Source organism: Eimeria tenella, genomic scaffold, assembly GCF_000499545.2.
Source record: "Eimeria tenella Houghton genomic scaffold, Eth_scaff42, whole genome shotgun sequence".
NCBI lineage: Eukaryota > Apicomplexa > Conoidasida > Eucoccidiorida > Eimeriidae > Eimeria > Eimeria tenella.
The window spans coordinates 170,554-197,520 of record NW_013543356.1 but is presented as its reverse complement, the minus strand read 5'-3'; the positions used below and the strand labels follow the sequence as shown (position 1 = coordinate 197,520).

Genomic DNA, 26,967 nt, shown 5'->3' with positions numbered 1-26,967 from the left:
CAGCAGCAGCAGTGGCTGCATTCAGCCTCTGTTTCCGCTGTGTAGGCTTAAATGTTTGTAGTTAACGAAACACAGCATCAGGAGCTGCAGCATCAGCAGCAGCATCAGCAGCAGCCAACAAGTCGGCCCACGGCTGCTGTTTGCATGCGCCTTAGTTTTACCTCCTACTAGGGCAGCTTGCGCTGCAGCAGACCCTAAAATTTATTAGAAGTATTGTGCTTTTATTTTCTGCCACCCTTGTCTGTCTCGGAACCCCTGCTGCTGCAGCAGCAGCAGCGGCATTCATTTCATGAGCGCAGCAGCAGCTTACAAGGATTGCTGCTGCAGAGGCCCTCTCCTGGTCTGAAGAGATTCACTTGCACTCGACATTGGAGAAGGAGATAGTGGAGTTCAGCAGTAGCCGCAGCGACGGCAGCAGCAGCAGCAGCAGCAGTGGCAGTGGCTGCAGTTGCGGCAGCAGCAGCAGTTGCAGCAGCAGGGGTCCCAGACACCCTCCTGCTCCTCCAGGGCCTTAATGAGCTTTTACGTATCTGTCTTGGGTGCTTCCGTGTCAGCAGAAGCCGCAGCAGCAGCAGCAAGCAGCTGCTGCTGCCGTGGTTTCGGTAGGCCTATTGAGGGAGCCACGTCTAGCCTTGCCGCAGCAGCAGCACCTGCTTAGCCGCAGCCGCAGCAGCAGCCGCTGCAGCACTGCAGCTGCAGCAAAGCCGGTAGCATGCAAAATCGGCAGCAGTATAAGCAGCAGCAGTAGCGCCAGCCCGACGAACCGCAGCAGCAGCAGCAGCAGCAGCAGCAGCGAGTCGTATTGCGAATGAGCCGCAGCAGCTTCAGCCGTCCTCCCGGCCGCCGCAGCCGCAGCCGCAGCCGCAGCAGGTCAAGGGCAGGGGGCCCCCGCAGCAGCCGCAGCCCCCGGAGGCCCTCGGGGGCCCCCAGCCTGGGGGCCCCCAGCCTGGGGGCCCCCAGCTTGGGGGCCCCCAGCCTGGGGGCCCCCTCTTCTTTGACGCAGCACCGCAGCATGAAGAGACGCGCGGGGGGCAGCAGCAGACCGGAGTGGGAAAGAGAAGACAGGGGCCCCCACGACAGGGACAGCTCTCGAGCGCAGCAGCAGCAGCAGCAGCAGCAGCAGCGGCTGCTGCAGCCCTCCGGGTCGCATCGCGCGAGCCGCAGAACCTCTGCAGACACCGGAGCGTACCCCAGGTCCTATCGCAGCAGCAGGGATCGGGATCGGGATCGGGATCGGGATCGGGACAAAGGAAGAGAGCGGGACAAGGAGCGGGAAAAGGACAAAGACAGAGACCGCGACAGCAGCAGACAGAGGCCCAGGCGCAGCGGGAGACACCGCGAGCGCTGCAGCAGCAAACAAGGAGACAGAGGCAGCAGCAGATTGCGGCAGCGCAGAAAAGTCAGAGACAGCAGCACGAGGCGCTACAGCAGCAAACCAGATTTGCCCTCTCTGTCCCCTTCGCCGCAGCCAGCCCCCCGACACAAACCGAGGAAGCCAAGAGGCGACACAGGTCAGCTGCTGCTGCTGCTGCTGCTGCTTTGCTGGTGCTGACGACGGCTGGCTGCTGCGGCTGCTGCTGAGTTGGCGTTTCTGCTGCTGCCCCGTTTGCTGCTGCTGCTCCCGCTGCGTTTTCTGCCGTAGTGGCTGCTGCAGCTGCTGCGTGTATTGGTGCTGTGCCCACTTTGCTGCTGCTGCTGACGCTGCATCGCTGCTGCTGCTGCTGCTGCTGCAGATCCTAGCTGGCGCCCGCCGCGCTACGGCGGGCGCCGGTACTACGTGGACAGGGCCCGGCGAGTGAGCTGCAGCAGGAGCCGCAGCAGCAGCAACTGGGTGAGCAGCGGATGCAGCAGCGGCGGCAGCAGAAGGGCTGGGGAGCGGCGGCGGGGAGGCGCAGCAGCAGCAGCAGCAGCAGGGTCGAGGTTCCGGAAACACAGCAGCACGCACAGGGGGCCCCCCGGGTCCCCCTATGAGGAGCGCCACTACAGCCTCGCCAATGGCAGGGGGGCCCCCCCTTCTGTGTCGCAGAAAGGAGGCAGCAGCAGACACAGGACAGAGCGCGTGAGCCGGCGTGCTGCAGCAGGCAGCAGCAGCAAGAAGCGGCGCATGCATTCGGACCACTCGGGGGTGGCGGGGTCTGGGGGGGGCGCAGCAGCGCAGGGGGCGCAGGGGCTGCTGCCGCAGCAGCAGCAGCAGCAGCAAAGTGCGCGCAAAAGCATGCGCAAACAAAACAAAGAAGCAAATAAAGATGAAATTACGCACTTTTCGTGGCAGCCAGGAATGTGGCTCAACGACCGCTACAGAGTTTTGGCCAAACTCGGCGATGGCACTTTCGGCAGAGTCCTGCGCTGCGCGGACGTGCGGCTGCAGACACAGGTGGCGATCAAGGCGAGCGTCCACAGCAGCTGCAGCAGCAGCAGCAGCAGCAGTGGCGGCGGCTGCTGCTGCTGCTGCTTCCGGTGTTGTTGCTGCTGGTCTTCGCTTAAGGGGTAGACGTTCCAGTGTTTGCGGAGTTCAAAGGGTTTCGCGCGAGGGGAGCAGGCCGCGCGCGGGCGGTGGCGAGCGCGGGAGGGCTTGGGCTGAGGGTTTAGGGTTTAGGGTTTAGGGTTTGGTTTGGGGCCGTGCAGGTCGTGCGGGACGTGACGCGCTACACTGCTGCTGCCCAGATCGAAGCCGATATCTTGCGAGAAGTCAACCGCAAAGACCGCAGACAAGAGTCCGGCTGCGTGAGTTTGCTGGACGCGTTTATGCACCACCAGCGCCACATGTGTTTGGTCTTCGAGTGCCTCGGAAAAAGCCTCTACGACGTCTTGTCCGAAAACAAGTACCGCGGCTTCTACCTCGAAGACATCATCCAGGTTGCCAAGCAGGGCCTCACGGCCCTCGCCTTCATGCGCGACTGCAAGCTCGCCCACACGGACCTCAAGGTGAACCCCAACAAAAGCCTCCCCCACCGCATGCATGCATGCATGCGTGCGTGCGTGCATGCATGCGTGCATGCGTGGGTGGCTGCTTAGTCGGACTTTGCATGCGCTGTTTTGCTAAGCGCGCGTGGGCGGAGTGCGTGCATGCGCTAGTTAGACTTTTACACAGTGCTTGCAATGGGGAGCATTCAAATTACTTGGGAACTCATGTTCAGGAAAGTGTGCGGGAGAGTGGCAGCAGGAGCACCACCAGTTGCTGCTGCGCCAACTGCTGCAGCTTATGACGACGGTTGGAAGATGTGGCTACGGAGGCACGAGGGCGCAGGGTTTAGGGTTTAGGGTTTGGGGTTCAGGGTTTAGTGTGCATTGTATATGGTTTATGCTTTGATGTTTTTCTGAATCCAGCCTGAAAACATATTGCTGCAAGGCGAAGAGATGTATGAGACGCGAGCGCCCAGGGTATGTCACCTGCATGCATGATTAACTTTTGCATTAGAAATAGTGGTGATCATGTTGAAATGTTTGGTGATGAATCATTTGTGCTTCTCTCCTACAAGCCTATATACAAAGACAGCTGCGCATTTGTACACTTTTTTGCCGCTGCCTTCCACCTAATTGTGCATTTGAGTGAGCATATGGATGGATGCATTTGTGTACATAAAGATATAATCACATCTTGAAGCTTATATGCTTGCATGCATTCATTCACGTAGATGTGTAAAGAGAATTTCATGAACTTGCAAGTATGGCATTGCGTTATAGCTGAAGGGGGAAGATATTCATGAATCTACTTTAATATGGCAATCAATGCCTTATCCCGTTTGTATTTGGGTTGTATGTACAGCCCTCAGAAGAGGACGACTGCTCGACTCCTTTCCTGAGGCCTGCAAGCATGCAAGTTAAAATTATTGACTTCGGTAGCGCTACATTTGAGGAAGACTACCACTCTTCTCTTATTAACACAAGGCAGTATAGAGCGCCGGAGGTCATTCTCGGTAGGCAAGGGGCTTAGGGTTTAGGAGTTGGGGTTATTAGCAACACAGTCCTATGGTTTGATTCACTTTGGGCTCCTGGAAAAGCTCTTTCGAGCATTTAGCCCAAGTAGCAACCGTTGCTAAAGTAGCAGCAACAGCAGCAGCAGCACTTGATGCTGCTGCTGTTTAGTTGATTTGCTTGGTATCTGCCAAGGAAAAGTGCCGGTGTTGGCTGTGTGTTTATCCCTCCTGCTTTTTGCTGCATTTCCGGGGTGTCATTACACTGCAGATATCGGGTGGGACATGGCGAGCGACATGTGGTCGTTGGGTTGTATTTTGATGGAGCTTTACACTGGAGATGTTCTTTTTAGAACTCATGAACATTTGGAGCACCTGGCAATGATGGTAGGATGCCTGAATATTCTGCACGTTTATTTCCCGCTGTTTTGCACGCCTTTTTTTTCTTCGTCTCTGTGTCTGTCTTCTATGTGCCTATGTGTTCGTCCGTAAACTTGTCTTCTTGTGTAGCAAAATGCCTTTTGTTTCTCTCTTCTGTCAGGTTTTATTTGCCTTGTGTAGCACCAGTGCAATGCATTACAGTGCCGTTGTAGCTGAGCCTCCCACTTGCATGGCGTTTCAGTGGGCAGTCATTCCTTATCGCCATTCGGATTATTGCTTCTGCACCTTTTGCTGCTGCTACTGTTTGCGCCCTCTAGGAACGCATAGTGGAACCGTTTCCCAAGGATATGCTGATGAAGGCACAGAAAGGCGCAGGCAAAGGCTACCTGGCTACAGACAGCCGGGGGGGCGTGCACCTCAAGTGGCCGGAGGGGGCAGCCTCACTGGGGAGTGTAAACAGAGTTAAGAACTGCGTGCCGCTAGAGGTGTGTTTTCCTCGTTTTTCCCTCAGACCGACAGTAGCTAATGTGCACGTGGTGCAGTCGAATGCATGTTCAGTTTCGCAGCAACTGCAGCTTAAGCTAGTTGGACTGTGCCGGCGATTCTAGTGAATAACAGGGAGGCTTCAGGGATTTCTGTGAACGAGGGGCTTTCATGCTTGGTCTGAGGTGCTCTTGAGTTGCTTTTATTGTATTTCTTATGTTTGTTTTCGAGCTTGAGAACTGCATGTATGCAATTTGAATGTACGTACTAAGTGCACATGCAGCCGCTGCTTTGCTTCTCGTGTCAATGCAAAGCATGTGCATGCTTGCGGCCACTAATACACATGAAGAGGGACTGTTCACCATTTTTGCTTCTTGCCTTTAGGATTTGGTGCTACCTCAAGACCGAATCCTGGCCGAATTTGTACGTTATCTGCTGCAAGTGGATCCTCGCAAGCGGCCAGAGCCAAAGGAAGCCTTGCGGCACCCTATCTTTTCTCTTCATAAGTGGGATCGTTGATAGGTTTATTTGCTGATCGAGCATTATTGGATGAAATGGTGTATTTATCCCCGCTTTTTGCGACCACGCACACCACCTAGTGACCCATATGCACGTACACTGCAGTTGGAATGCAAAGAGATACTGTTTTTGTTTGTTTTGGCTCTTGTTTGGGGACCGCGCGGACCCCGGCTGCCATGCAGCAGAGAGGAGAGCTTGGGGCGTGTGCAACTAAGCATTCCCTGCTACAGATTACAGATTGGCAGTAACAGAGGCCTCCTTGTGGGTCTGTGCTCACATATGCGTAAGTTTCCGTACAAGTAAGGGCAAGCAGCAATCGCTGCTGTTTGGCAGACACTGAGACAAAGAGTGAGTGTGTCCTGTGGGTTCTCGCGTTTAAACGTAATTGCATGCATGCCGCGGAGGCATGCATGCCCAGCCCCAATTCTCAAGTTTGCAAAATAGACGCGATTGGCCCGGCAGGCGGCGCTGAGGGGAACAGGGACCAGCGACCGAGCAAACGGAACGACGTGTTTTGTCTATCTCTACCTGTATTTGTGTTTACGTATGATTACGCTCATTTTATCACCTTATTGCCTGCCGATTTTCTAACCATAGTGTTTTAGAGCAGCTGCAGGATATCGCCGGCAGCTTTCAGGCGTCTGTGGTTCTCGAAATTTGGGCCATCAGTGCAGCAATGTAGGACAATCGAATAACAGCAACTAAGAGGGCCACGCAGCTGCCCTCACAAAAAAGACTGGAATCAGCTTGAGGCTAGGGGCAGAGTGTAGATTTGAGGGGGTCCCCTCCAAAGATTTACTTAATTTCTATTCATGCGCCATTGCGATGGAGGCAGAGAGGGGGAGGTGGCGGAGCAGGGGGTGCACACAGAAGCTTGAAGTGCAGTGGAGTGCAAGTGCGGGGTTTACTGCTCCTGCAGCAGCTGCTGCTCCTGCCGGTATGTTTTAGAAAGTGAGAGGCCTATCCTGCTGGTCCTGCGCAGTGAGAACAAATTCTGCATTATTGGACGGTTGAGAGTTAGGTGGTGCAGCGGCAAAAGCGGCCACAGCAGCTCTCGTTAGTTTCTCCTGTAGCCAAGAAATGAAATGCTATCAGAGAAGGAAGAAAATGCACAGGAAAGACGAGACAGAACACTAAGGAACGAGCACAGATGTGCAGAGACACATAACCATCACTACGCATCCACGAGAAAGTCGATGTTTTCATTCGTTCGATATATTAGCGCCTTCATCTAGTCAAGCATTGATATATTTAATAACGGAATCGTACTCTTTTTCTGTCAAATGCAGTGTGAGTGTGGCCTTATTGGCCTTGATCGCAGTGCTGCTCTAGGGGCTGGTGTTGCCGCAGTGTCTAGCTTTCGGCAAATCTCCCCTAATGCATAGAACGACAAACAAACCATACACAGAATATATCTAAACGGCTTTAAAAATTGGTATGCGATTAAGAATGCCTGCGCGATTTCCCGCAGTGAAAGGAAAAGGAAACAACGGGTCCTGCCGCAGTGACCTCGCGAGCATCAGCGGCCAGCTAAGCAGGCAGCAGGTGCTAACTCGGTTTCTAAATGAACTTGTTCAAATAACTTGATTAGATACAAATCAAGGTTTTCATTCAACTCTAAATTCGCACTGCGCTCGCATTTTGAGAGACTCGATGGTTCACAGCGATCCCGACATGCAAGTCAATCGGCCAGTGCTATCAGCCTTCAGTTTTGCATGATGCAAAGAAGGTATATTCTTATGTGTACAGGTTCCTTATAGTGTCTAGTCTGTCGCTATTCCTGGAGCTGAACTAGCAGAGAGCTGACAGGCCCACACGCTACCTGCCAGCTGGCTTTGCAACCCCCTGCCGTTGCTGTTTACCAGATCGCGTGGCGTTGCCATCCGTAGTAACCTTACCTGTTGCCGTAAGGAATCCCATAAACAGTCAAATGGAGGAAGCTGAGAGGTACTTTTTGCGGCGGCGGCAGCAGTTTGAGGCAGCCTTGGAGGGGACGCCTTTGACCCATAGTAGGCCGCGTCCTCTTAGTGCCTTTGCCAGCCAAGGAACAGGAACAGACACCCGTCAAGCTGTACAAATACACAGCAAGATTCAGTGCGTGGGGCCAGAAACCTTCCCCAGCCCTTTCCGAGAGGACGTAGCTAAGGGGTCGCCAGTCGCACAGGAATTCGCCAAGCAATTTGCACGGGCATGAACCTGATCCCTGAACCCTAAGCCTTGACCCTTGCATATAAAATATAAACTTTTGACCCAGAAGCTTGTAATTTCATGCCGTGCGTAGAGAAATATTGCGCCGAGTGTAATAAGCCTTAACCAGAGAGTTTCCGCTTGTGTTGTGATTTGCCTGGAACAATACGTCAAACAAGATTTTGGAATTAGCAGAAACTAGGCGTCTTCACCGTTTTTATTACCACTGAAATTACTCCGTTTTTATTACCACTGCAATTACTCATATTAATATGAGCAATAATGATGCTTCTGAGGACCTCAGCTGAAGCTGGTATACATACTTTGAGCAGATTCATGACACTAGGGCTCAGGTACAGGCTGCGCGCTTCTATCATGCATGTACCAATATGGATGCAGGCAGAGGGCGAAATAGCCTGTTTGACAGCTCACGATGTTGACGAGCTGAGGGCAGTTATCGCAGCCCAGGGACGTCACATTGAGTCCCTGCAAGCGCAGCTGCAGCGGCAGCACGAGCAACTGCAGCGGCAGCAAGCAGAGTTGCAGCAGCGAAAGGTAGAGGCGGAGCAAGCTGCTGCAGTGATTGCGGAACAGCAGCGGCAACTCGAGAAAATGGAAACTGAAATAGTGGCAGCTGCAGCTGTAAATGAACAACAGAAGAAGCTGGTGCAGGAACAAAAGGCGCGCACCACACAGTTAGAGGAAGAACTTGAAAAGTGTGTGATGAAAACAATATAGAAACATGCATAAGTCGTAGAATGCGTTGACTTGCAGCTACCACCCATGGGTTTGCCTTAGTAACTTGCCACGCATGTGAAACAAAGCTCAATGGAAACAATTGCCGAACAAAACAAATACGTTGGTGAATTTCAGTTGTGCAGAGGTGCTCCAACCCCAGAAAAAATATACAAGCCTGAATATTTCACGCTCGTTTCTGTTGAAGCTTCGCGTTTTATTCCGTACTGCTGCAGGTCGCTTGCCAGCAGCAAGGAAGTGGCGGCACTCCGGCTCCGCGAAACCGAAGAGCTCCAGCAGCTTCGGCGGCAACAGAGCAGTTTAGCTCGGCAAGTTCGTGCGGACAAGTCGATGGAAACAGCAGCAAAGGAAGCAGCAACAGCAGCGCGCTATGCAGCGGAACTGCGAAAGGTCACGACCCAGAGAGATGCACTAGCAACGGCAATAAAGAAACAGTTCAAACTAATTGAAGTACTCAAGCAACAAAAAGCGCACCTAGAAGCTGCACGTTGGTTACAATTTACTGAAGAGGAGTTCCTCAGAGTAGTCGACGCTGAGGGGTCGCATGCACACCAACAGAACCAGCAGGCATAGTTCTTGGTTCCCGAGATGGGCCTTCACAGGAAGCAAAAGGAGAAAATAGGGTAGTTATTTTTTTTGGAAAGCGCATTGCGCGCTCCCTCAGTAGTGGCTTTCGTCCTCCTGCAGAGCTTGCAATCGGGAACTGCTGTCTCCTGACTCAAGCTAGCAATGCTACATATGCAAGTAAGAGCAGCTCTGGAGCCACGTTGCGCAAGCACGATCCACAGACACTTAGGCACCGCACAGCGCCGAAAGCTCAAACTTCCAGAAGAGCGGGCCTGCCGGACTCGCAAGAGCTCATTTCAACGCCAAAATGGAGCTGAATTGTTGAGTTTTTACAATGAATAAAATTGAGCTTGTTATCTGCTTCAAATTGCTGGCTCAGAAGAGCTGGACGGATTGTTCCGGAGGAATTGCGTGGCTTGCTTACCTCGACAGTTGCTGCATATAGCTGGTGAACCAAAATGATTTCTATGGGCCCAGATTTTATATGTTCAGCTTTTAGATTTACTTGTTCTGAACTATTGATGGCTCTGATTTCAACATACGCAATCAAAGGAAGAGGATTTCAAATAGACAGACCAGGAGGCACTTGGCTGTCGATGATGCAAGCAGCAAGTAACTTTGTGTGATAGAGGCGCAGCAGCAAACCGGAAAACGTAGCTAAAAACTTGTTTGGAACTAATTTAAGAAATGTATTTAGAGCGAAACTGCCTTGTTTTACCGACACATTGATCGATATTTACAGCCACGCTGCCTCACCGTCGCTGGCTGGCCTCTCGCACTCCCGTATCGCTGATCGCTGGGTGTCGCTTGTGCCCGTTGGCTGCTGCTTAACCTCTCCCGTTTATGTCTCACTTTCTGTTTTACAGTTTGTATGGTGCTCACGCAATTGAATTTTTTCGTTCTTCGGTGTCGATAGCTCTTTTGCACACACACCGTCATCCTTCGACGGGGTCACTTCGAGCGGTCCTCGGACCAGTCCATCAGCTGGTCATCAACAAACCAGCACTTCCAGCGAAGCAGCTCTGCTTCCAAGCCAGGTACAGAATTCGCCACTTAGTCCAACAATTATTCTGCCAATACACTCCCAAGCAAGCACGTAATCCATTGTTTTTGCTTGCGTGGCTGTATTGTGATGCCGGCTGATCTGCTGTTCTTGGCCGAGTACCTGCTCTCTCTTTCTCTGCCTACTGTCTTTTCAGGCGTAGTAGATCATCTTAGTTCTTCAAGATGATTCACTCCAACACTTGGTCCTTGGCAAAAAAGGGGTTTCGCGCTGGCGCGCTGAAGCCCTATAGCGCCTTGGCCACAGCCATCGTCCTCGTAGCCATCCTCTTCTTCTGCAGCGCGCCTGGACTTTCTCAACCGGGACACCGCCATTATGGGCCTGGGCCGGGTGGTCCCCGCCCTCCAATCTACGGGAGGCCCGGTGGCTATCCTGGTGGGTTTCGCCCTCCAATGGTCCACGGCCCCGGCTTTCGTGGCCCTGGAGGGTTTCATGGGGTACGTGGTCCATATGGTCCTCCCCACCCTCATGGTCCTGGTAGGTTTGGGGGAGGCCCGGGTCCTGTCATTCCTGGTCCAGTGCACCACCCTCCGGGACCTCCAGGACCACCGGGACCCCATGGCCACAGACCGTTCAACTACGGCTCTGCATCTCAGTGGTCAAATTTCGGACCCTCTTCGCAATACCCTTCTGTGCCCATGGCACCTCTCCACGGAGGACCAGGCGCCCAAGAACCTGGCGGGGAAGCTCTTGCGGCCGAGCCAACCCCGGAAGTCCCTCATGTGTCCAACAACCTATTCAACTATATGACACAAGACGAAGAAGGACTTACACACCAAGCCCCATCGTCAAATGATGCCTGGTTCGCATCCAACCCTGAGAGCTTACAGGGTGAATCAGCCACCGCAACAGGTATGGGTATAGAGGAGGAGCCAAGTGCAGAGAGCGACCGCGAAGACAGAGAAAACGAGGGTTTCTTGGCGAACAGGGCGAATCCAAAGGAGGAAACCAAAAAAGAGGCGAAAAGTGAAGAGTCAAAGAAAGAGGCGTCAAAGAAAGAAGGGGATGAGAATGAGGAGGCGAAGGAACAACAGGAAAAGAAGGCCGAGGCAGCCAAAAAGAAGGCGGAAGCCCTCAAGGAGGCTGCAAAGGAGAAGAGAGAAGGGGAAAATAGAGAAAATGAAGAAGAAAAGAAGGTGAATAGAGAGGAAGGCAAAGCAGAGGCCAAGAAGGCAGAGAAAGAAAACGAGGAAAAAGAAGACAGAGAAGCGGAAAAAGCTGACGAGAAAGATGATGAAAAAGAGGAAAAAGAAGAAAAGAGTGACCGCAAGTCGCACTCGAAAGAGTTCCAGAAGGAGGAGTCCTCCCGCAGTGAGGAGGAGTCCCACAAAGAGACATCTCACAAACAAGAGAGATCCCAGTGAAGAAAGATGCGCACGGCCTGACCGCATCAAGCCCTAAGATGCGACTACTGGACCCCAGCTCCAGAGTTCCTTAGCGCCCGTGAACACAATAGGCCCTTCAGCCACGCCTTAACGTGCGAACAAACTACAGTGGCGTTTGTAGACTTGCCACTGAGATATATGTGCCTAGTGACTTCGTATGGGATGTTGCTGAGAAATGTTTCACCTTTGTTCTTTCAATGAGTGATTTTTCCGCAGCGTTCAGACTGATCGTTTCACTAATTGACACTTGCTGTTCGATCCGAGCTGTCTGTCTGCCGGGTTAAGGAGTCTGAAAGTAGTCAGTTCCTGAAGTTGAAAACGCTGCTTAGAAAGGAGTTCTTCCTGGCGCATTGTTACTTTGCTCCATGACTCATTAAATATTTCCACTGTCGCGCTAGCTACAGTTCGAGTCTACACTAAGATGGTTACGCGCTGCTCACGCCTGAAGATAACCAGTCCGAAGAGAAAAGGCAGGGCAAGGATAACGTCCGCAGCAGCAGAATTCGCTGGCTGCCGTAGCTGTCGAACAGAGATTGACTTAATCTATGCAATGATGAAAGCTGGTGGCTGTGCAGCTTAAAACGCATGCGAATCACGCACATATAATTGGCTCAGAGCTTCTTGGCCTTCTTTTCTTTCTCTTTCTCCTTCCTGAGAGGGGCTGGGATGACTACGGGGGTTTTGGAGGGGATCTGCTTGCAGATTGTCTCGTACTTGGTTTCCTTGCATGGGTACTGCTGAGGCTTCATTCCTTGGCTGTAGCAAGTCTTGCTCATGACTTGCTGTTCCATGTGGCACTGCTCCTTATACTCTGTGCGCGTGCAAGGATAAGCTTCTTTACCCTTGACCTTCCTGTAGCAGGCCTGGGGCTGGCTGACCTTCTCGCAGACTCTCTCGCTGCATTCAAAGGCGACATCTCTTGAGACTTTTCGCTTGCACACTTTGGGCACCATCTTGCACTCCTTGGATTTGACCTCTTTGCTGCAGTCGTAAGGCTGCTCTTCGGTGAACTGACGAGTGCAGGTGTCTTCGTATGGCACCTCTTCAACGTGGCATTCCTGCTTCATTTTGGTTTCCATACATGGGTATGCCTTCTTGTGGGTATGAACCCTCGGGCACATGGGGATCTTGATGCAGTTTGGCACTTCAACCGTCTTCATGCAAGGATAGGGTTCCATCACAGGCACCTCGCGGAAGCAAGTGCTAGGCACCTCGACCTCCCTCTCTACGCACACCTCGCCCATCTTTTTCTTCTTGCAAGGAACCGTCTGTTTCGAAGAGACAAGCTGGTAGCAAACGGCGTCGACGTTCTCCTCCACATCCTTGCACACCTCTTGTTTGACTTTCTTCTCGCATTCATAGTATTCAGTTTTATCGCCTTTCTTCTTTTCGCAAGTAGAAGGCACGCTCACATTCTCCATTTTGCATTTCTGGGCCATCTGTTTCTTCTTGCACTTGTAAGGTTTCTGTTCCTCCACGATCTCCTCGCACATTTCAGTCACCTTCTGAGGTACAACCTCGCAGTCCCTGCGCTTTTCCCTCTTCATGCACTGGTACTCTTGTTGGGCCATAACCTGCCGCTCACATGTCGCCTCCACCTCCTTCGGCACCATGCTGCACTTTTCTTCAAAGCTGACAGCACTGCCTTCCTCTTTGCCTTTGCAGGGAACCAGCTCTTGCTGAGTCTCCTCCTGGAAGCATGTGCTTTCATATTCTTGAGGTACCTCTTGGCAGACCTTTTGCTTTTTGTGCTTCATGCACGGGTAGTTCTCCTTGGCGTTCTTCTTCTTGAAGCAAGTCTGGGGGATCCTCTTTACCACAGTTTCACACTGTTCCTCCTCACATTCGTATTCTTCTTGCTCGGTTATGGTTTTGAAACACTGTTTGGGCACCATCTTGCATTCTTCTTTCTTGACTTCTTTTTTGCAATCATAAGCCTCTAGAGCCGTGGTGGGCTTGTAGCAAGTGTCTGCCACCTCTACAGGAACCTTTTCACAAACCTGCTTTTCAACTACCTGAGGGCATACATACGCCTCCTTGAAAGGTACGTTCTCGAAGCAGACAGAGTCAACTTGCACAGGAATGGTCTGGCAGATCTCCTGGGGAGGAGGAGGACCCTTAGACTTGGAATACATAGGCGTCTTCTTGCCATCGTGTACTGGCATGAAACCTGCAGATACCTGCTCAGCAGTCAACACCGCCGCGGAGGCGGCAAGTGCCGCCAAGAAGAGGCGGGTCATTGTAGAGTATGAAACAAGAAGCTAGCGATGAATCCAACTGCTACACCTGACAATTGGCTGAGAATTCAACAACTATACCTGAAAATAAAGATGAAGGAGACAGCTGACTTTTGGAGAAAAATGCAGTTTGTCAGTCAGTCACTTTCGGTCTGCAGCCGCTGTCTCGCTACGGCCGCAGCAGCGATGGGGGGCAAGGAAGGTGACAGCGTCTATCGGCCGCTCCTTGCCTTTCTTTCCCGGAAGTCTATAACTACAAATCTAGTTGCTGAAACAATACCTCAAACACACATTTAAAAACTTGACCTTTTACAGAACAAAAATATCCCTCGTGAAGCCAGCCTGAGTGACTCTGTCGTCCGCGGCCACCCCACAGTGTCACTTCTTCGTCTGCACGCTCAAACCGCCCCAGAACAGAGGTGCTTTTGCTTCAAAACCACAGATAATGTAATTTTTCAGTCATTATATCAATTAAAAGTTTACAGCTATTGTTTCGCTGTACCAGCCGAGTTCGGGTCTGCGGAGAGCTCCAGGGAGCGCTCTCGGCGTGATGCTGCCCGACCACACCCGCAGTGGCAGCTGAGTTGCCTCTTCTTTGAAAAATGTGCTACCATGCTCTTTATATGAATATAGATAGATCTATGCAGACAAAACATAAGGGACATGCGGAAAGCAGGACAAAGAACTTCGGCGTAGAGCTACGGAGGGATGCAGGAGGAGCACGTGCACCTCTTGCGATGCTCATGAATTTCTGAACATGCAGGGAAATACTAATAGAAAACGGCGGCCATTTAGTAAAAAGCCCATTGCTGTCCTTGGAAAAGAATATGCCCACGAGACACCTGTGCGGAGAGGAATCCTACCTCTGGAGTGCGCACTCTTTGCAGAACACGTATATTTCGTTTCATTTGCACCTGATGATTTTCTTGCCGCGGGCATCTAGAATTAAAAAGATGTATACTTTTCCAAAATGGACCTAAGCATTACACTCATTCGGGGCCTCCGCCAGTCTGAGAAGAGTTCCGAACTCAAAGGCTGAGCTGAGCTTCGCTGTCGGGCTATTATTAAAACAATGTCCATATACGTAACGCAACCGTATGGTAGCGAAAGGAATGAAGTGTTTGCTAACTGGTGGACTTCGGCGGGCGCGCACACTGTCACAAACTCACGCCGTTTTGCACTGAACGTTCATGGCTTAACTTCCGGAGCAGTGCCAAGCTGAACTAAAAAATCGCGTGCAGAAGGGACTTCACATCGTTTGCTCAGCTCTGATGAGTTTCGCTATCTGCAGAAGTCCCAACAACTGGCCTTCCCACTGGTCTTCCCAATGGCTCGGGACAACAAGCTATACCAAAGTCACTTGGACAAAGGGCGCAGCTCTGGCGACACAAAAGCATAAAGTGCAGATTGCGGGAGCCACAGCCACCCAAATCGCTTCCGAAAATACTTAGTACCTGCCAAAGCGAGCTCCGGAATAGCGGAGCCTATCAATTGCCCTCTGAAGCAGCTTTCGGGGTTGTGGCTGGAGCAGCCTTCGCCGCGGTTTGAGCTTGAGGAGATTCTTTCTTTCCTCCAGAGTTCTGGGCCTCTGGTGCTGCAGCATCTCGCTTCTCTGAAGGCTGACTTGCTTTTCCTCCTGGCGGTTTGGGTTTCGGTGGCTTCTTAACAAGACGACGGCCGTACGGTACCTGCCGATAGGGTATCTCGCGGAAAGCCTTTGTGAAATCAGTGGCTACGCGGCGGCTGAATGGGCCAATGGTGTCGAATCCATTACCAAACAAGCTAATCTTCGTAAGGCCAGGAGAACGACCTATTAAGGCGTTTAAAAGTTCCTTCATGCAACCTTGAGATATTTTGTTCGACTGAAGCTCCAGAACCGACACAAATGGGAACCGCTTTGTCTCCGCCACCACGCGCTTGCATAATGCCTCGGCAAAAACGTCACCAAGACCGCACTTATTGAGGCACAATTGTTCAACACGCAATCCCAGGAGACTGAAAACGAAATTGGCTGCTAACTCAGTGTCACCGAGGTTGTTCCCGTCTAGTACCAACCGAGCGCATTTCGCCGCGCTGCCGCAGAACGCCACAACGTCGCTCATGTCCTCCAGCGGCGTTATGGAATTAAAAGACAAGTCGAGAAGCGTGAGTTCACTCTTGGAAAAAGCCGAGCTTGGAAAGCAATTCAGCGCCTCGCTGTCTAATTTCATGTTGCTCATGTCCACGCTTTGGAGACGAAAATCTTCAGCCACAGCAGAGAAAAGGCGCACAAACTGCCCAACCGCCAATGGACGGCCGCCAAGCTCTAAGCTTCGCCTGAAGCAGCTGCTGCAGTACTGGCCTACACCCGGATGGAGTGCTTCAAGGTTGCTCCTCGCAATCGTGTTGCAAGCCACTCCAGCTTGTCTGAGACAAATCGGAGGACATTAGTACGAAAGCACTTCTGAATACCTCAGATCATCCTATTTATGCATTTATACAATTGTGGACAACGCTACTTTGCTGGCCAGACAATGAAGAGAGTGGCATGCAGGCGCATGCAGTGGCGTTTTCTTTCTACAAGAAGAAAAAACTGACACTTTTCAGAGACAAATACATGAGACAAGTAAAGGACAAAATAAGCACCGTGTGTAGAAAAACACCGACTTCGTGGAAACTCCTGCGCACCTGAGTGTAAGTACCCTGAACCATTCTCGTACATAGTCTTCAGACTCTCCCTCAAGAACCCACGTCTCAGATTTTTCTTTCGAAACAAGATCGGCAGACACAATTTTTTTCCCTGTTGCAGTAAGTTTTAAGCCTGAGATCGTGGCAGAAGAAACGAAAATGCCTTCCAGCCCGTCCCCGAAAAAGGGTGAAAGCGCGCTATTCGGTGACTTCCGGCCCGCCATAGGAGACGGAGAATTCGACCTCGTTGGCGCCCTATAGCAGAAGAGCGCAGGACCCCTGAGCTCGAAAAAAGCTAAACACAATTGGGAGACTGGCTCAGGGTCGTTGGCTCCAGTGGCCACACTGTCATTTTCCATAAAGAGTCTCCCGCTGAAAGTGGCAGGCAATGACAGACACTTCTCCGGCAGCTCTCTTTCATTTAGAGAACGAAAAGGAAAAAGGAGATCGTTCGTAGATAGCTGCGCCGGGCGCATATCTGGCACTGCCTTAAGAGCTTCCGCTACTTCATTCGGACCAAGACTAGGTACATTTGGAACGCAGAGAGCCCTTAAACGGGGAAGCGCTCTTGCCACAGATGCAGCAAGAACTTTTAAACCTCCCACAGATATGTCATTCTCTCCCATGTTAATTGTCTTTGGCAGTGAACAAGGCTGTTTTATGTTCTCTAGCTCTGCTGCAATATGGGCACAGTCTTCGTCCGTCATTGCTGTGCGCCTCATCTCCAACAACAGAGGCTGAGGGTTTTTGATTAGTTCTGCGATACCCCGGACTCCAAGCATGTCTCCAGAAATGTTGTTTTCTGATACGGAAAGATATGATATTTTCAGCTTCACGCAAACGTCGCCAATTTGTTTCAATATTGCGGAGCTAAAGTTGTTCGCCGTTAGATCCAGTGTTCTCACTTTACATGAAATATTTTGCAAGGTCGCTGCCAGATCGTCGCCATTCATATCTCTCCACCCACAATATACCGCATCCAAGTATGGCACCTTCAATGAGGAAAAAAGGGCTTTGTCTATTGCGTTATGGTAAGGGGTCCCTTCAAGGACAATTTCCCTTGGCCCAGGACTCCACAGACTTGCCACAAGTGGTAACGTGGGCTTCTGATTTGCATCACCACATACAGAGAGATAACGAAAGAAAGTCTTGCGTCCGTTGAAAACCACCAGCCATTCCTCAGTTTCCGCATCCGTATCCGCACTGAGGAAGCCGCTGAAATAAGTCTTTTCACGCAGAGCAAGCTCTGTTTTTGTAAAGTGTGGCGGACCATCTTCTGGAGCAGAATTTGCTGGGTCCGGAATGATTCGACCATTTACTTTGATGGCTTTGTATACTTGTCCTGGATTACCGCTTCCCATTTTTACTTCCTGTGCTTCTCCTGTGTTGTCTAACATAAAAGCGCAGAGATATTTCCACCGTAACGGAGCTATTTCAGGCTTTTCATCAGGCTTTTCCTTCCTACAGAGGGCTGCGAGGCTGAATCTCTTTTTTGGAGCTGGGGGCTCAGCTGAACTATAAACTAGTATTACAGGTCCTCTTGCCTCCAGCATAAGAAGCATTCTGGCTTGCTCTGACTGCTGTGTAGGGGCTTTAATTCGAGCTGTTGCCACTGCGCGGGTCCGTTGTTGCTCTGCGCTTTCTTTCGTCTCCAGCAGCATCCTGCCGCAGTAGTCCACAGGGTGTTTCATCCACTCCTCCAAATTCTCCGGTGTAGCTTTGTACTCCGGTGCGTGGTACTGAGACCGTTGGAATACAGGATATTCTGTTGATTCGTAACTACTGACTGAGCCCGAAGAGATCGTTCCCTCCATGCTGAATGTGTCGCTCTCTTCTTCTGTCGCTACCTCTTCGTCCTCTTTGTCCGATTCTTCTTCACTTTCCTCTTCTTCCACGTCTTCCTCTTCACCCTCTTCTGGTGGTTCTTGGTCTTCTTCCTCCAAGAGAGGTTCAACATCCCCTTCTTTCATTATTTTTGCCAACATTGCCGCCGCCCCTGTCTGCCTTGATTTCAGCATTTCTCTAACACGCTCTTTCCGCTTCTCGTCTTCAATTTGCTCATCCGTTCTCCACAACGTCGGGTCGACTTCGGGCGAGGGAGTCAAGGCCTGTCGACGATGCTGCATACAAAAACCCCAGATGTGTGAGCACACGAAACTGTAAGTAGGTTCTAGCCCTTCGTATTTTTTAGGAGAGTATTTCCGATATTTCTGTTTGAAATTGGGTTTCGTCAACAAATGCATTACTTTGGGTTGCTGCTCTTTCTTCTTTTTGTGTCCGGTGAGCTCGGCGATGCGCTTTTTGATCTTTTTCATTTCCGTTAATATTTCGTCTGTCTTTGGCTGCTTCCTAAGTCGCCGATATGCCTTCTTAAGCTCCTCAATGATTCTTTCCTTCTCGTCAGCCTGTGGAGCCTCTCCCTCTTTCATAAGAGATCCTTTCTGTTCAAGAAGTGGCTTGGCCTCAGACTCCTTTTTTTGTAGCATTTTGGCTGCAGCGATGCGCTCTTTCTCACGAGTCTCCTTCAAACGCTTGGCAACTTCATTTTCTTCAGCCTCACGCCGTTTACGAAGCTCTTCTTCCTCCCGTTCCTTTGCCTCTCGCAATGCCTCTGTAACGCACGGCAGAACTAGCGCATCTGTACGCGAAGAAGTTCTACCGACTTTCACCTCACCTTTTTGAGAAAGGACAAGAAAGTAGGCGGTTATATTTCAAATGGGTTGCATTCTGATTTCTGGAGCTCTTAAGCTCCACGCGAAAAGGGTAGGCTGCATACTGCCTACCTTAGCAGACTGCTTAGCTATCTCGATTCAGTACATTCTACTGGTTAAATGCGTAGTACGCTCAGTGATCCCTAGTTTAAACTGTGTTGGACACCGTGAATTGCTGAGCTTCACGGTCATGGCCCACGGGTGCCGTAACTCACTCTGGAGATCGAAGATGGAACGCTTGTTTCTGTTGGCAAGAATCGACTTTCGAATATCTTCCAAATTCGCCTCCTTGATGTAGTATCCAGGCGAAATCTCGTCGGCGGGGTATTTCCATTTTTCTAAGAGTTGATTTTGTCGCTCTGCGAACTGCGGATCTCTGGCGTGGATTGGTTCGTTAACGATCATTTTAAGACGCATCTTTTCATTTTCCCATGCGTGCTTATAGTCTACTGTGTGTGTCTGACGCTGAAGGGCAACAAAACCACCAGCTACAAGTTCTTCAATATTCCTTATCTCCCTGGCAGTCATTCTCGATAGAGCAACTTCTGTAGTTTGGAACGTGCCTGAACGTGGATCTGTCGGCATTGCCTCTACCACTGAAGAGCCAGCTGCTTCCTCCGGCAGGGCGTACAGAACTGCCGCCGCTGGTGGTACCGACATTCTGCTGTCTTGAGTCTTATTTAGACGCGATACATAGGCGGGGACAGCAGCCGGATAATTATTCTTTGTCGAATCATGCGGATATCCAGTAGTCGGCACGAAATTTCGCGCAAGCCCTTCCAAGCTGGGTGTTGTATCGATAAGATCCTCTAGAGGTGTTGGAGAGCCGTGGAACACTTCATAAGACGGCGTCTCAACAGGGTCTGAAATCTTCTCCAGCGTTTGTTCCACAGGCTCCTCTTCGCTGATTACCTCATCTTCTTCCTCGCTCGACTCTTCCTGCAAGAGCGAACGCGAGAGGCATACGAGCTCCGACTTCGGCATAGAATGGGGAAGCTTTGCTTTTGGTCTACCCCTAAGCTTGCGTAGTCCTCGCACGCCTTTGACGAAAGCAAGGGAAATGGGCTCTTCAGTCGCTTGAGGCAAATATAAGGTGCCATCCCTCTGCTGCTGTGAGCCGAACACGTCAAACCCTGATTTGTTCCTATCTTTATTGTTTTTCCGGGCCTCAGCTGCTTCAATATCTCTCAAGAGGCGAGAGGGGCGCCCCATCTCTTTCGGTGCTACAGCTGAGTTCTTAGGATCCGGCTCTTCTGCACGGACTCTCTTGTCACTTTTTAAAGTTTTCAGCTTCAAAGAGCACCGATCTATGAGCTCGTTCACAAAAGCACCGCTGCCAGCTTCCCCCTTACTCTCTGATGTCACGTCAGATGCTTGGCTGGGAGACAGTGTGTCAGCACGTACATTTCCCCGAGCCTCGCACTTTCGATGCATTCGCTGAAGCGCGCGCAGTTGCCTTGTTAGGTCCTGTAGATTTTTCTCAGTGTCTTTGGAACCATCACGGCTCCGCTGCTGCTCGTTAGAGGCTTCTGGCAGGGCGAAGGTTACCTTCTTGTTCCCTGCGGATTTTACTGCTGCTTCTGCTGTTTTTGGCGGCTCTGGAGGCCGTGAAAGTTTTGCCTTTGATTCCTCAGCTTTGATGAACTCCGCTCGTCGCCGCTCATTCTGTTCCTTCCACTGCTTGTTCGTAGGCTGTTGAAGCTGCTGGATTACGCCCCGCTTAAATCCAGGCCGCACTGCCTCCAACATGAGATTTTCTACAAGAATGTCTTGAGATGGTTCCTCGAAGGTCTTGAATAGAGCTTTTTCTTGGAGATCTATTACACTGTCCATTGGAATACCTCCTGGATATACTGCAATATCTCTTGGCGCATACTGCATAGCCGCCCTTGGTGCTTCTTTCGCTTGTTGTTCAGATAAAGAAAGCGGCCGCGGAGGCATCATCGGAAGTCCAGAGGGGTCGGGTGGCAGCTGGCTCCAGTTGTCGGTTGCAGGAGGCTCTTGTGGCCCCTTCGGTTTGAACTTCAAGGCAGTTTGACCCTTTCCTGCATCATTGAAGGGCACTGGATCATGCCAGAGGCCAGATAGAGGCAATTCTTCCGATGAAGGGAAGAATCTATATTTTTCGGAAGTACCCTCCACGCGTACGTATGGTACCGTGAGCTGCTCTGTTTCCGCAGCAAGCAGACGCACGTCGCTGGGATTCAAACGAGGTATCAACTGTCTTGGCAACGTATCACCGCCCAAAAACATCTCCGAAACAGGCAGCTCTCTGGCCCTGTAGAAATGCAGAGAGCAAGTAGTCAGTTGCTCAAAGAGCGGCACAATTCAATCACTGATGAGACGACGCTGATGCCTTAGAAAGCGAGGAAAGCACCAAACGCAATAGAATAAGCACTACTGCTTTTAGGGAGTAAACGGCTCACGCAATGGTCGATGGGTTCTTTGGATGCCATAAATCAGGTTCTGTTTCCTGCGTTTCTGGCCACGTTGGTAGGGTGTACGTGATGTTTCGGCGGTACGGGGGGAAAATTTCAGCCTCATCCCTTTCTATCAATCAAGGTATGCAAAGAAACTAAGCAACCTTTCAATGATGACGCCATATTTCTTTAGGCCAGAGAAAACACATTAGATCAAGGGTGGAGGGAGACTTCACGCACCTGTGAGTAGGCTAAGATCCTTTAAACGATCGAAGTTTGTAGGCGGTTGCATTTCTCCAGGCAAAGAAAGATTGGCGCCATCCGACGTGGGATTCTCGTTTGGCATTGTTACTGAAGCGCACATAAATCAACGGCTTCAGGTCAAGTCCACTGAAAGATCTAGAAATGGAGGGGTACGCTTGTAAGAAAGAAATAAGGGCAAGCTGCGGCCCATATGTTGTAATCGCAGCAGCTTCGCGTGGAGCCCTACTGGCGGCACCCCCCGGGTCAAACGTGACTTTCGAAGTAGTTCGCCGGAACGCCTCTGCATGAAAAAAACAAAATCCAAGTCAAAAAGCTAGCCCGTGCTGAAGATCTATATTGATGTGCCCCATGTTTTGACTGACAAACTATGAACAATCGTATTCCACCGTCCTTAGTACCTGCATATTGTTGCATTGCGCGGCTGCCCTTTAGGGCGGACTGTACTGTAGACGGCGATGCGTAGCTCATCTTGAGGCTTCTAGAATGGAAAGAGAAGACGAAGGGAATGGTCTACGAACACCTCTCCCGCGAGAACCGTCGACTGTTAGTGACTGTAAGGCAACCCATGAGCGGAGTTACCAACGAGGCTCCTTCCCTTCGTCGCTTATCTTGAATCAAACTTGATAGGACGTTACAGCCTGTACTTCCTGCCGAAGAGCCATTGGCAAGCCCCCAAGGTACACTCCAGACACCCATCAGCCTCTAGTGCTGAGCACTGGAACAAAGCATGAACGCGTGTGCCTGAAATTGAGCAAAACAATTGAAACGTATTTAAACCGAAATGGCTAATAGTAAGTAACAGAGGTGGGGGACTGGAGATGGCGCTCTGCTCTGTGAAGCCAAATTTTGACACTGGCAGACCATGAAGCGCATAGAGACTCTGCGCCCTGCGGGGCCAAGCATGAATAGCGTGGTCCAGTTACCGCCCTTTTTTTACATTGAGTGAGAGTGTTCGCGAAATCCCACCTAGTGTTACATCTTGGTTAGCTTTCTAAGAGTCACAGATCATGCGGGGCTTAGCTCACTACGGGTCCTGTAGTGGCCTTGCCTCGCGCCTACATGGGCTTCCCAACTGGCGACGCATGTGCACATGAAGTCAATAAGGACAAAGGCACCCAAATAACCCATTTAAAGCATAATAACTGAGGTCTCTTTTTTTTTCAGATTCTGTGAGCCCTTCAGTGTCGGTGGCACTGCCAGCCCCTCTCCCTCGCCTTTTAACCGACCAGCCTGGACTAAGTCTACAGCAGGAGCCGCATTTCTTTATCTATAACCTCTCTCATTATTTTTCGTATATAGAATGGTAAATGTTACAAGCTTGGGAGGTTGTTCTCGTGCGGCATTGCGCGCTACAGGCCCCTCCCGTGCTACTGTGCCAGCCAAAGCCAGCATAAAAAACAATCACCATCGAGATGCGAACTTTTCCCAGTGGAACAAAGTGTTGGAGGGTTAAATCAACAGTTAAGCGGAAATGCAGCTGTTTTGGCTCTCCACACGGCTCGGACTATTCTCTTTTGCGTGGCGTGTACTTCTAAACACAATGAGCGAATGCATGGCTCATTCTGGTGTCTTCCACGGATTCCATTGCTAATTGCCGTCTAACCGCAAGGCTTTTATCCATCGCACGATGTGTACGTCGAGTAGTTGTGTGTCTCGCACTTGTTCACTGGTCCACATGCAGCCCTGCAAGGCCTCTCCTCTTTGGCGTACAGCCGAACTACTCAACAGCCTTGTATGTGAAAGTATACAAGTATGCCACGTTAACGCCTGCTACCCAGCTAGGCGCAAACTAGCTTTGTGGGCTCAGTATCATGACCCGCGCATCCACATGACATAATGGCAGGTCTCATTCTCAAATGGCAGAAACTGTTCACAATCTGTCTAGCCCTTTAGCCAGCTAAACGCCAAATGCGCCGTTCTCGAGTGGCCGATTAAGGTGGGTCCCAAGCGCGTACTTCCCGTACTTTCGCCGGAAGAGGAGAAAGTTTCCGTCTCGCCCCATTCGGGGAGTGCTTGCACCTCCACCGTCGGCAGAGTGCGAATTCAGTCACAGACACTCCACTGCTGTCTCAGCTGGGCATCAAGAACCAAAAGAATATGCTCCACTTGATATTGGAGGGCAGGTAAGTCAGTGCTTCACAACCACTTGCGGGGCAGACAGCCACACACCCGTGGGTCCGCAATAATCGTAGAGAGCAAACTGCTTGTGTTTTATATTCTGCCTTGAAACCAGGCAGTAATGATGACAAGTCAAACTTGACGCTATGAGAAGCCGAACGCGAGGTGCGTTCTACACGACTGGTGACCCTTACTTCGCAGTGGAAGCACCAACGAAGCATATCAGCTGACGTGGGGAATGTACACTATACCCGACGAGCGCCTTATGGACAGGTCGTGTCGTGAAATAAGCACTGGAAGAGCCACTCATAAGCAAGTGGAGTAGCAGTAGCAAAACAATTACGTGCACACGGCTTTCTCCTTTGCAGCGGAGCTGCACTGTAACCGCCTCAACGAAACATCTGTTGACGTGTCGCTGATGGTGGAATGGGCACCGGAGGCACGGCTGACTTCAGAAGATGTCGAAGCCGAAAGCGCCACCTGCACGAACTCGCGAAGTCTGTTGTAGTAGCTTTGACCCCCAACTTCCCACGTGTCGTTGTGGCCGCCATTTTCAACATCTTCTCTCAGCTTCAGACGCGCACCACAGCTCTGCAATGAAGAGCAGAACGAACCAGTGCACAAAGTAATTAAATGAATCGCCCATCCCAACAATCAACATGGCACAACTGAGGAGGAAATAGAGAAAGAATGAAGCAGGCAAAAGCGACTTTCCAAGAACAGCGGCATCTGTTCAACAGCAGCTTTCCTGTCAGGGCGAACTAGGGTTGAGCGTACGCTGTATAACACGTCCATATGCGAAGGGGGTACGAGCTTGTCTTGGCGGCCAGAAATGAATAAAACAGGTAGAGTTAGTGTACGAACCTTCTCATCATTCAACATGTACATGCGCTACGGTCCGCAAGACATCACACAGCCCTTCAATCGTCCACGTATCTATTACAAGCTCCTTTTCCCCTCCCAGCTAAATGCCAGGAAAGATCTGTAACGTTAACTAGAAACTTGTCACCGCAGGAATCTGCGTCACTTCTTCGTCATATCTACAGTAGTTAGCCACACAATACTTAGCCATACAAGACCTTTACCCTCAAGCACTGCAGAATGCTTCTCAGAAGCACTGGAACTTCGCGTTCACGGCTAATGTGCTAGTTGCAGGCTGGAAAAATGGGAAGGGAAAGGTTCTGCTCATATGAATGGGGGGGGAGTCGTGCGTACCTGCACGGCTTTTACCAGCAGGTTGAATGGCCCCAAAAAGGGAAAAACAATGTACAACATCTCCAGGAGCGACGTGAACGTGTTTTCAACCACAATCCCCTTCAACTGCACCAACAGCCGAAAACGTCAAGAGCAAAGAAGAACATGACTACTTACCGATTGGGGAAACAGCGGGCAATCAGCCATCAAATGATGTTGACTCCGTTGCCGCAATATACCGCTCCGCTATCCCTGCCTCATAAGGATGTTATTTTGTAATAAAGTACTGTTGCGTGATCATGTTGTGAGTTCAAGCCTTCTAGCATAAGCAAAAGCCTCGGTGGGTAGACCAGCATATTTATTTCCAAAGAGTGATCAGCCCAGGATCTTTAGAAAAGTGTACCTCGTCACTTCTACGTCTTGCAAGCTCTATCGCCACTGCTCCCCCAATGCTGCGGCCAAAGACAAAAATATCTCTATTGTTAACCGTCTTATTCTCCAAGAGGAAGTCTAAGGCGGCCTCCGCGTCTGTGTACACGCCCTCCTCCGTGGGTGAGCCTTCACTGTACCCATACCTGCAGAACAACTCAAAAAAGGCATGTAGAGAAACAAAGAACATGAGCTGCAGAGCGACAAAAAGATGGACGCCCGTGCTTTCATCAGCATTCACCCCTCTATGCCAAGACACAACGACCGCAAACTGGGATTTAAATGAAGGCAAGCCAAGACACAACGACCGCAAACTGGGATTTAAATGAAGGCAAGCCAAGACACAACGACCGCAAACTGGGATTTACATGAACGCAAGCACGTGCCGTGCTGCGCCGATTTTTCCTATGGAGAAGATGCGTGCAAGCAACTGCTGCTGCGGTTGGGTGCATTCAGCTGCAAGCTTGCTCACCCTCTATACGATATTATCAGAATATTCACACCAACCATGCGGAACATCAACTCCAAATTCGGTAGCCGAAATCCGATGTCTGAGCTCACGCAATCAACATCCCGGCACCGTGGGGTTGGAAACTTGAAAATGAACACTGAACTATCTGTGGAGAGAGTCTGCAGACTATCTCGCTTACAACAGGAAAAATCCCATCGTACGTGGCAGTCAAGGCAAGCAGTGCTGAAGTCCTTCCTAGCTTTCCTTTTGTTTAACAGACTGAGTCGTAAATCCTAGACCCTAAACCCTACAAACCGCCCCACTGGAGGCACAGGGCTGGAGACGTGCACTGGACATGAAAAGGCACGAGGATGGTGACAAAAATATATAGAAGGGAGGAGGAACTGAAAGAGTTGCTACTGGACTTACTGCCGGCATTTCCATGAAAGTAAAGGAAGGTAGGTGCTTGTCGAGCGTTAGGCTGGCGCAAGAGCCACCCGTGAAGAGTTAATCCATCGCTGGTCCGAATATAAACATCTTCATATGGTAAATCTGTTCAGCAGAGAAAAGCGCAAGCACTACTACACGCTTCAGTGCACCTGACACGGCGCTGCAGTCTCTGAACGTGCGAAAAGTGCCGCCTCACTTCGTTCTCCGGGATGATGTAGCCCCTTTGGATTTTTATCCGGAGTCTCATATCCTTTTGGAACTGCACATAGGCACAGTCAAGCAACCGCCACGAACAAAACATGAGGGCTCCAACGCCGAAGGGGGCACGTACTCCCTGTAACAAGCCGCCCTATGGCTCTTGCTTTTGCAAGGTTGACACCACACATCGATAAAGTTACGTGTGTAAATACCTGCAGGATAGAAGACGAGCTTCTCTTGGAAGAACCACAAAAGACCTGCGTCCGCAAAACGCATCGTTACGAAAACTGACGAAGACCTTAGCACGGCATCAATGGTTGGAGTGCCACAAATGCCCCAGCTGGGGCTAAAAAGAAGGAGAAGGGATTAAAACTTCAAATAAACACGTTGGGTGCTTACCAACGACAACAGATAGGAGAAAGCCGCCCACCCAGGCCGCGCGGGTTAGGATGGCGGCCAGGCTCCACCAGGACATCTGTGGTTGCGCTAGGTGGACACGGTTCCTTTGTCCGCTATAGCTTTCTTCAGCATAACGTTACTGCTCGCCGTCTTAACGGCTCTAGTGAGCCGTCC

General features: G+C 50.9%; 7 protein-coding genes across 7 annotated transcripts; 4 read left to right on the top strand and 3 right to left on the bottom strand.

The window, feature by feature from the left end:
* Positions 1–808: 808 nt before the first annotated feature.
* On the top strand, positions 809–5,297 carry ETH_00002905 (CMGC kinase, Lammer family, putative; the record flags this gene model as incomplete). The annotated part of the gene is made up of 8 exons (XM_013376937.1): positions 809–1,511; positions 1,734–2,386; positions 2,626–2,925; positions 3,328–3,381; positions 3,767–3,917; positions 4,186–4,301; positions 4,613–4,780; positions 5,163–5,297. 8 exons carry the CDS (start codon positions 809–811, stop codon positions 5,295–5,297), a joined length of 2,280 nt encoding a protein of 759 aa, XP_013232391.1.
* A 2,580-nt stretch (positions 5,298–7,877) lies between these two features.
* ETH_00002900 (uncharacterized protein) lies at positions 7,878–8,222 on the top strand (the record flags this gene model as incomplete). The annotated part of the gene is made up of 1 exon (XM_013376936.1): positions 7,878–8,222. The coding sequence occupies one exon, from the start codon at positions 7,878–7,880 to the stop codon at positions 8,220–8,222; it is 345 nt and encodes a 114-aa protein (XP_013232390.1).
* A 90-nt stretch (positions 8,223–8,312) lies between these two features.
* Positions 8,313–8,813, top strand: ETH_00002895 (uncharacterized protein; the record flags this gene model as incomplete). Its single annotated transcript, XM_013376935.1, has 1 exon — positions 8,313–8,813. One exon carries the CDS (start codon positions 8,313–8,315, stop codon positions 8,811–8,813), a length of 501 nt encoding a protein of 166 aa, XP_013232389.1.
* Positions 8,814–10,034: 1,221 nt separating this feature from the next.
* On the top strand, positions 10,035–11,234 carry ETH_00002890 (uncharacterized protein; the record flags this gene model as incomplete). Its single annotated transcript, XM_013376934.1, has 1 exon — positions 10,035–11,234. One exon carries the CDS (start codon positions 10,035–10,037, stop codon positions 11,232–11,234), a length of 1,200 nt encoding a protein of 399 aa, XP_013232388.1.
* A 632-nt stretch (positions 11,235–11,866) lies between these two features.
* ETH_00002885 (uncharacterized protein) lies at positions 11,867–13,495 on the bottom strand (the record flags this gene model as incomplete). The annotated part of the gene is made up of 1 exon (XM_013376933.1): positions 11,867–13,495. The coding sequence occupies one exon, from the start codon at positions 13,493–13,495 to the stop codon at positions 11,867–11,869; it is 1,629 nt and encodes a 542-aa protein (XP_013232387.1).
* Positions 13,496–14,979: 1,484 nt separating this feature from the next.
* ETH_00002880 (uncharacterized protein) lies at positions 14,980–21,968 on the bottom strand (the record flags this gene model as incomplete). Its single annotated transcript, XM_013376932.1, has 8 exons — positions 14,980–15,898; positions 16,160–18,279; positions 18,406–18,770; positions 19,086–21,148; positions 21,297–21,420; positions 21,531–21,641; positions 21,781–21,834; positions 21,953–21,968. 8 exons carry the CDS (start codon positions 21,966–21,968, stop codon positions 14,980–14,982), a joined length of 5,772 nt encoding a protein of 1,923 aa, XP_013232386.1.
* Positions 21,969–24,011: 2,043 nt separating this feature from the next.
* ETH_00002875 (phospholipase/carboxylesterase domain containing protein, putative) lies at positions 24,012–26,869 on the bottom strand (the record flags this gene model as incomplete). The annotated part of the gene is made up of 9 exons (XM_013376931.1): positions 24,012–24,263; positions 24,450–24,563; positions 24,888–24,992; positions 25,270–25,441; positions 25,768–25,846; positions 26,176–26,298; positions 26,393–26,455; positions 26,607–26,651; positions 26,794–26,869. The coding sequence occupies 9 exons, from the start codon at positions 26,867–26,869 to the stop codon at positions 24,012–24,014; spliced, it is 1,029 nt and encodes a 342-aa protein (XP_013232385.1).
* Between the last annotated feature and the right edge of the window lie 98 nt (positions 26,870–26,967).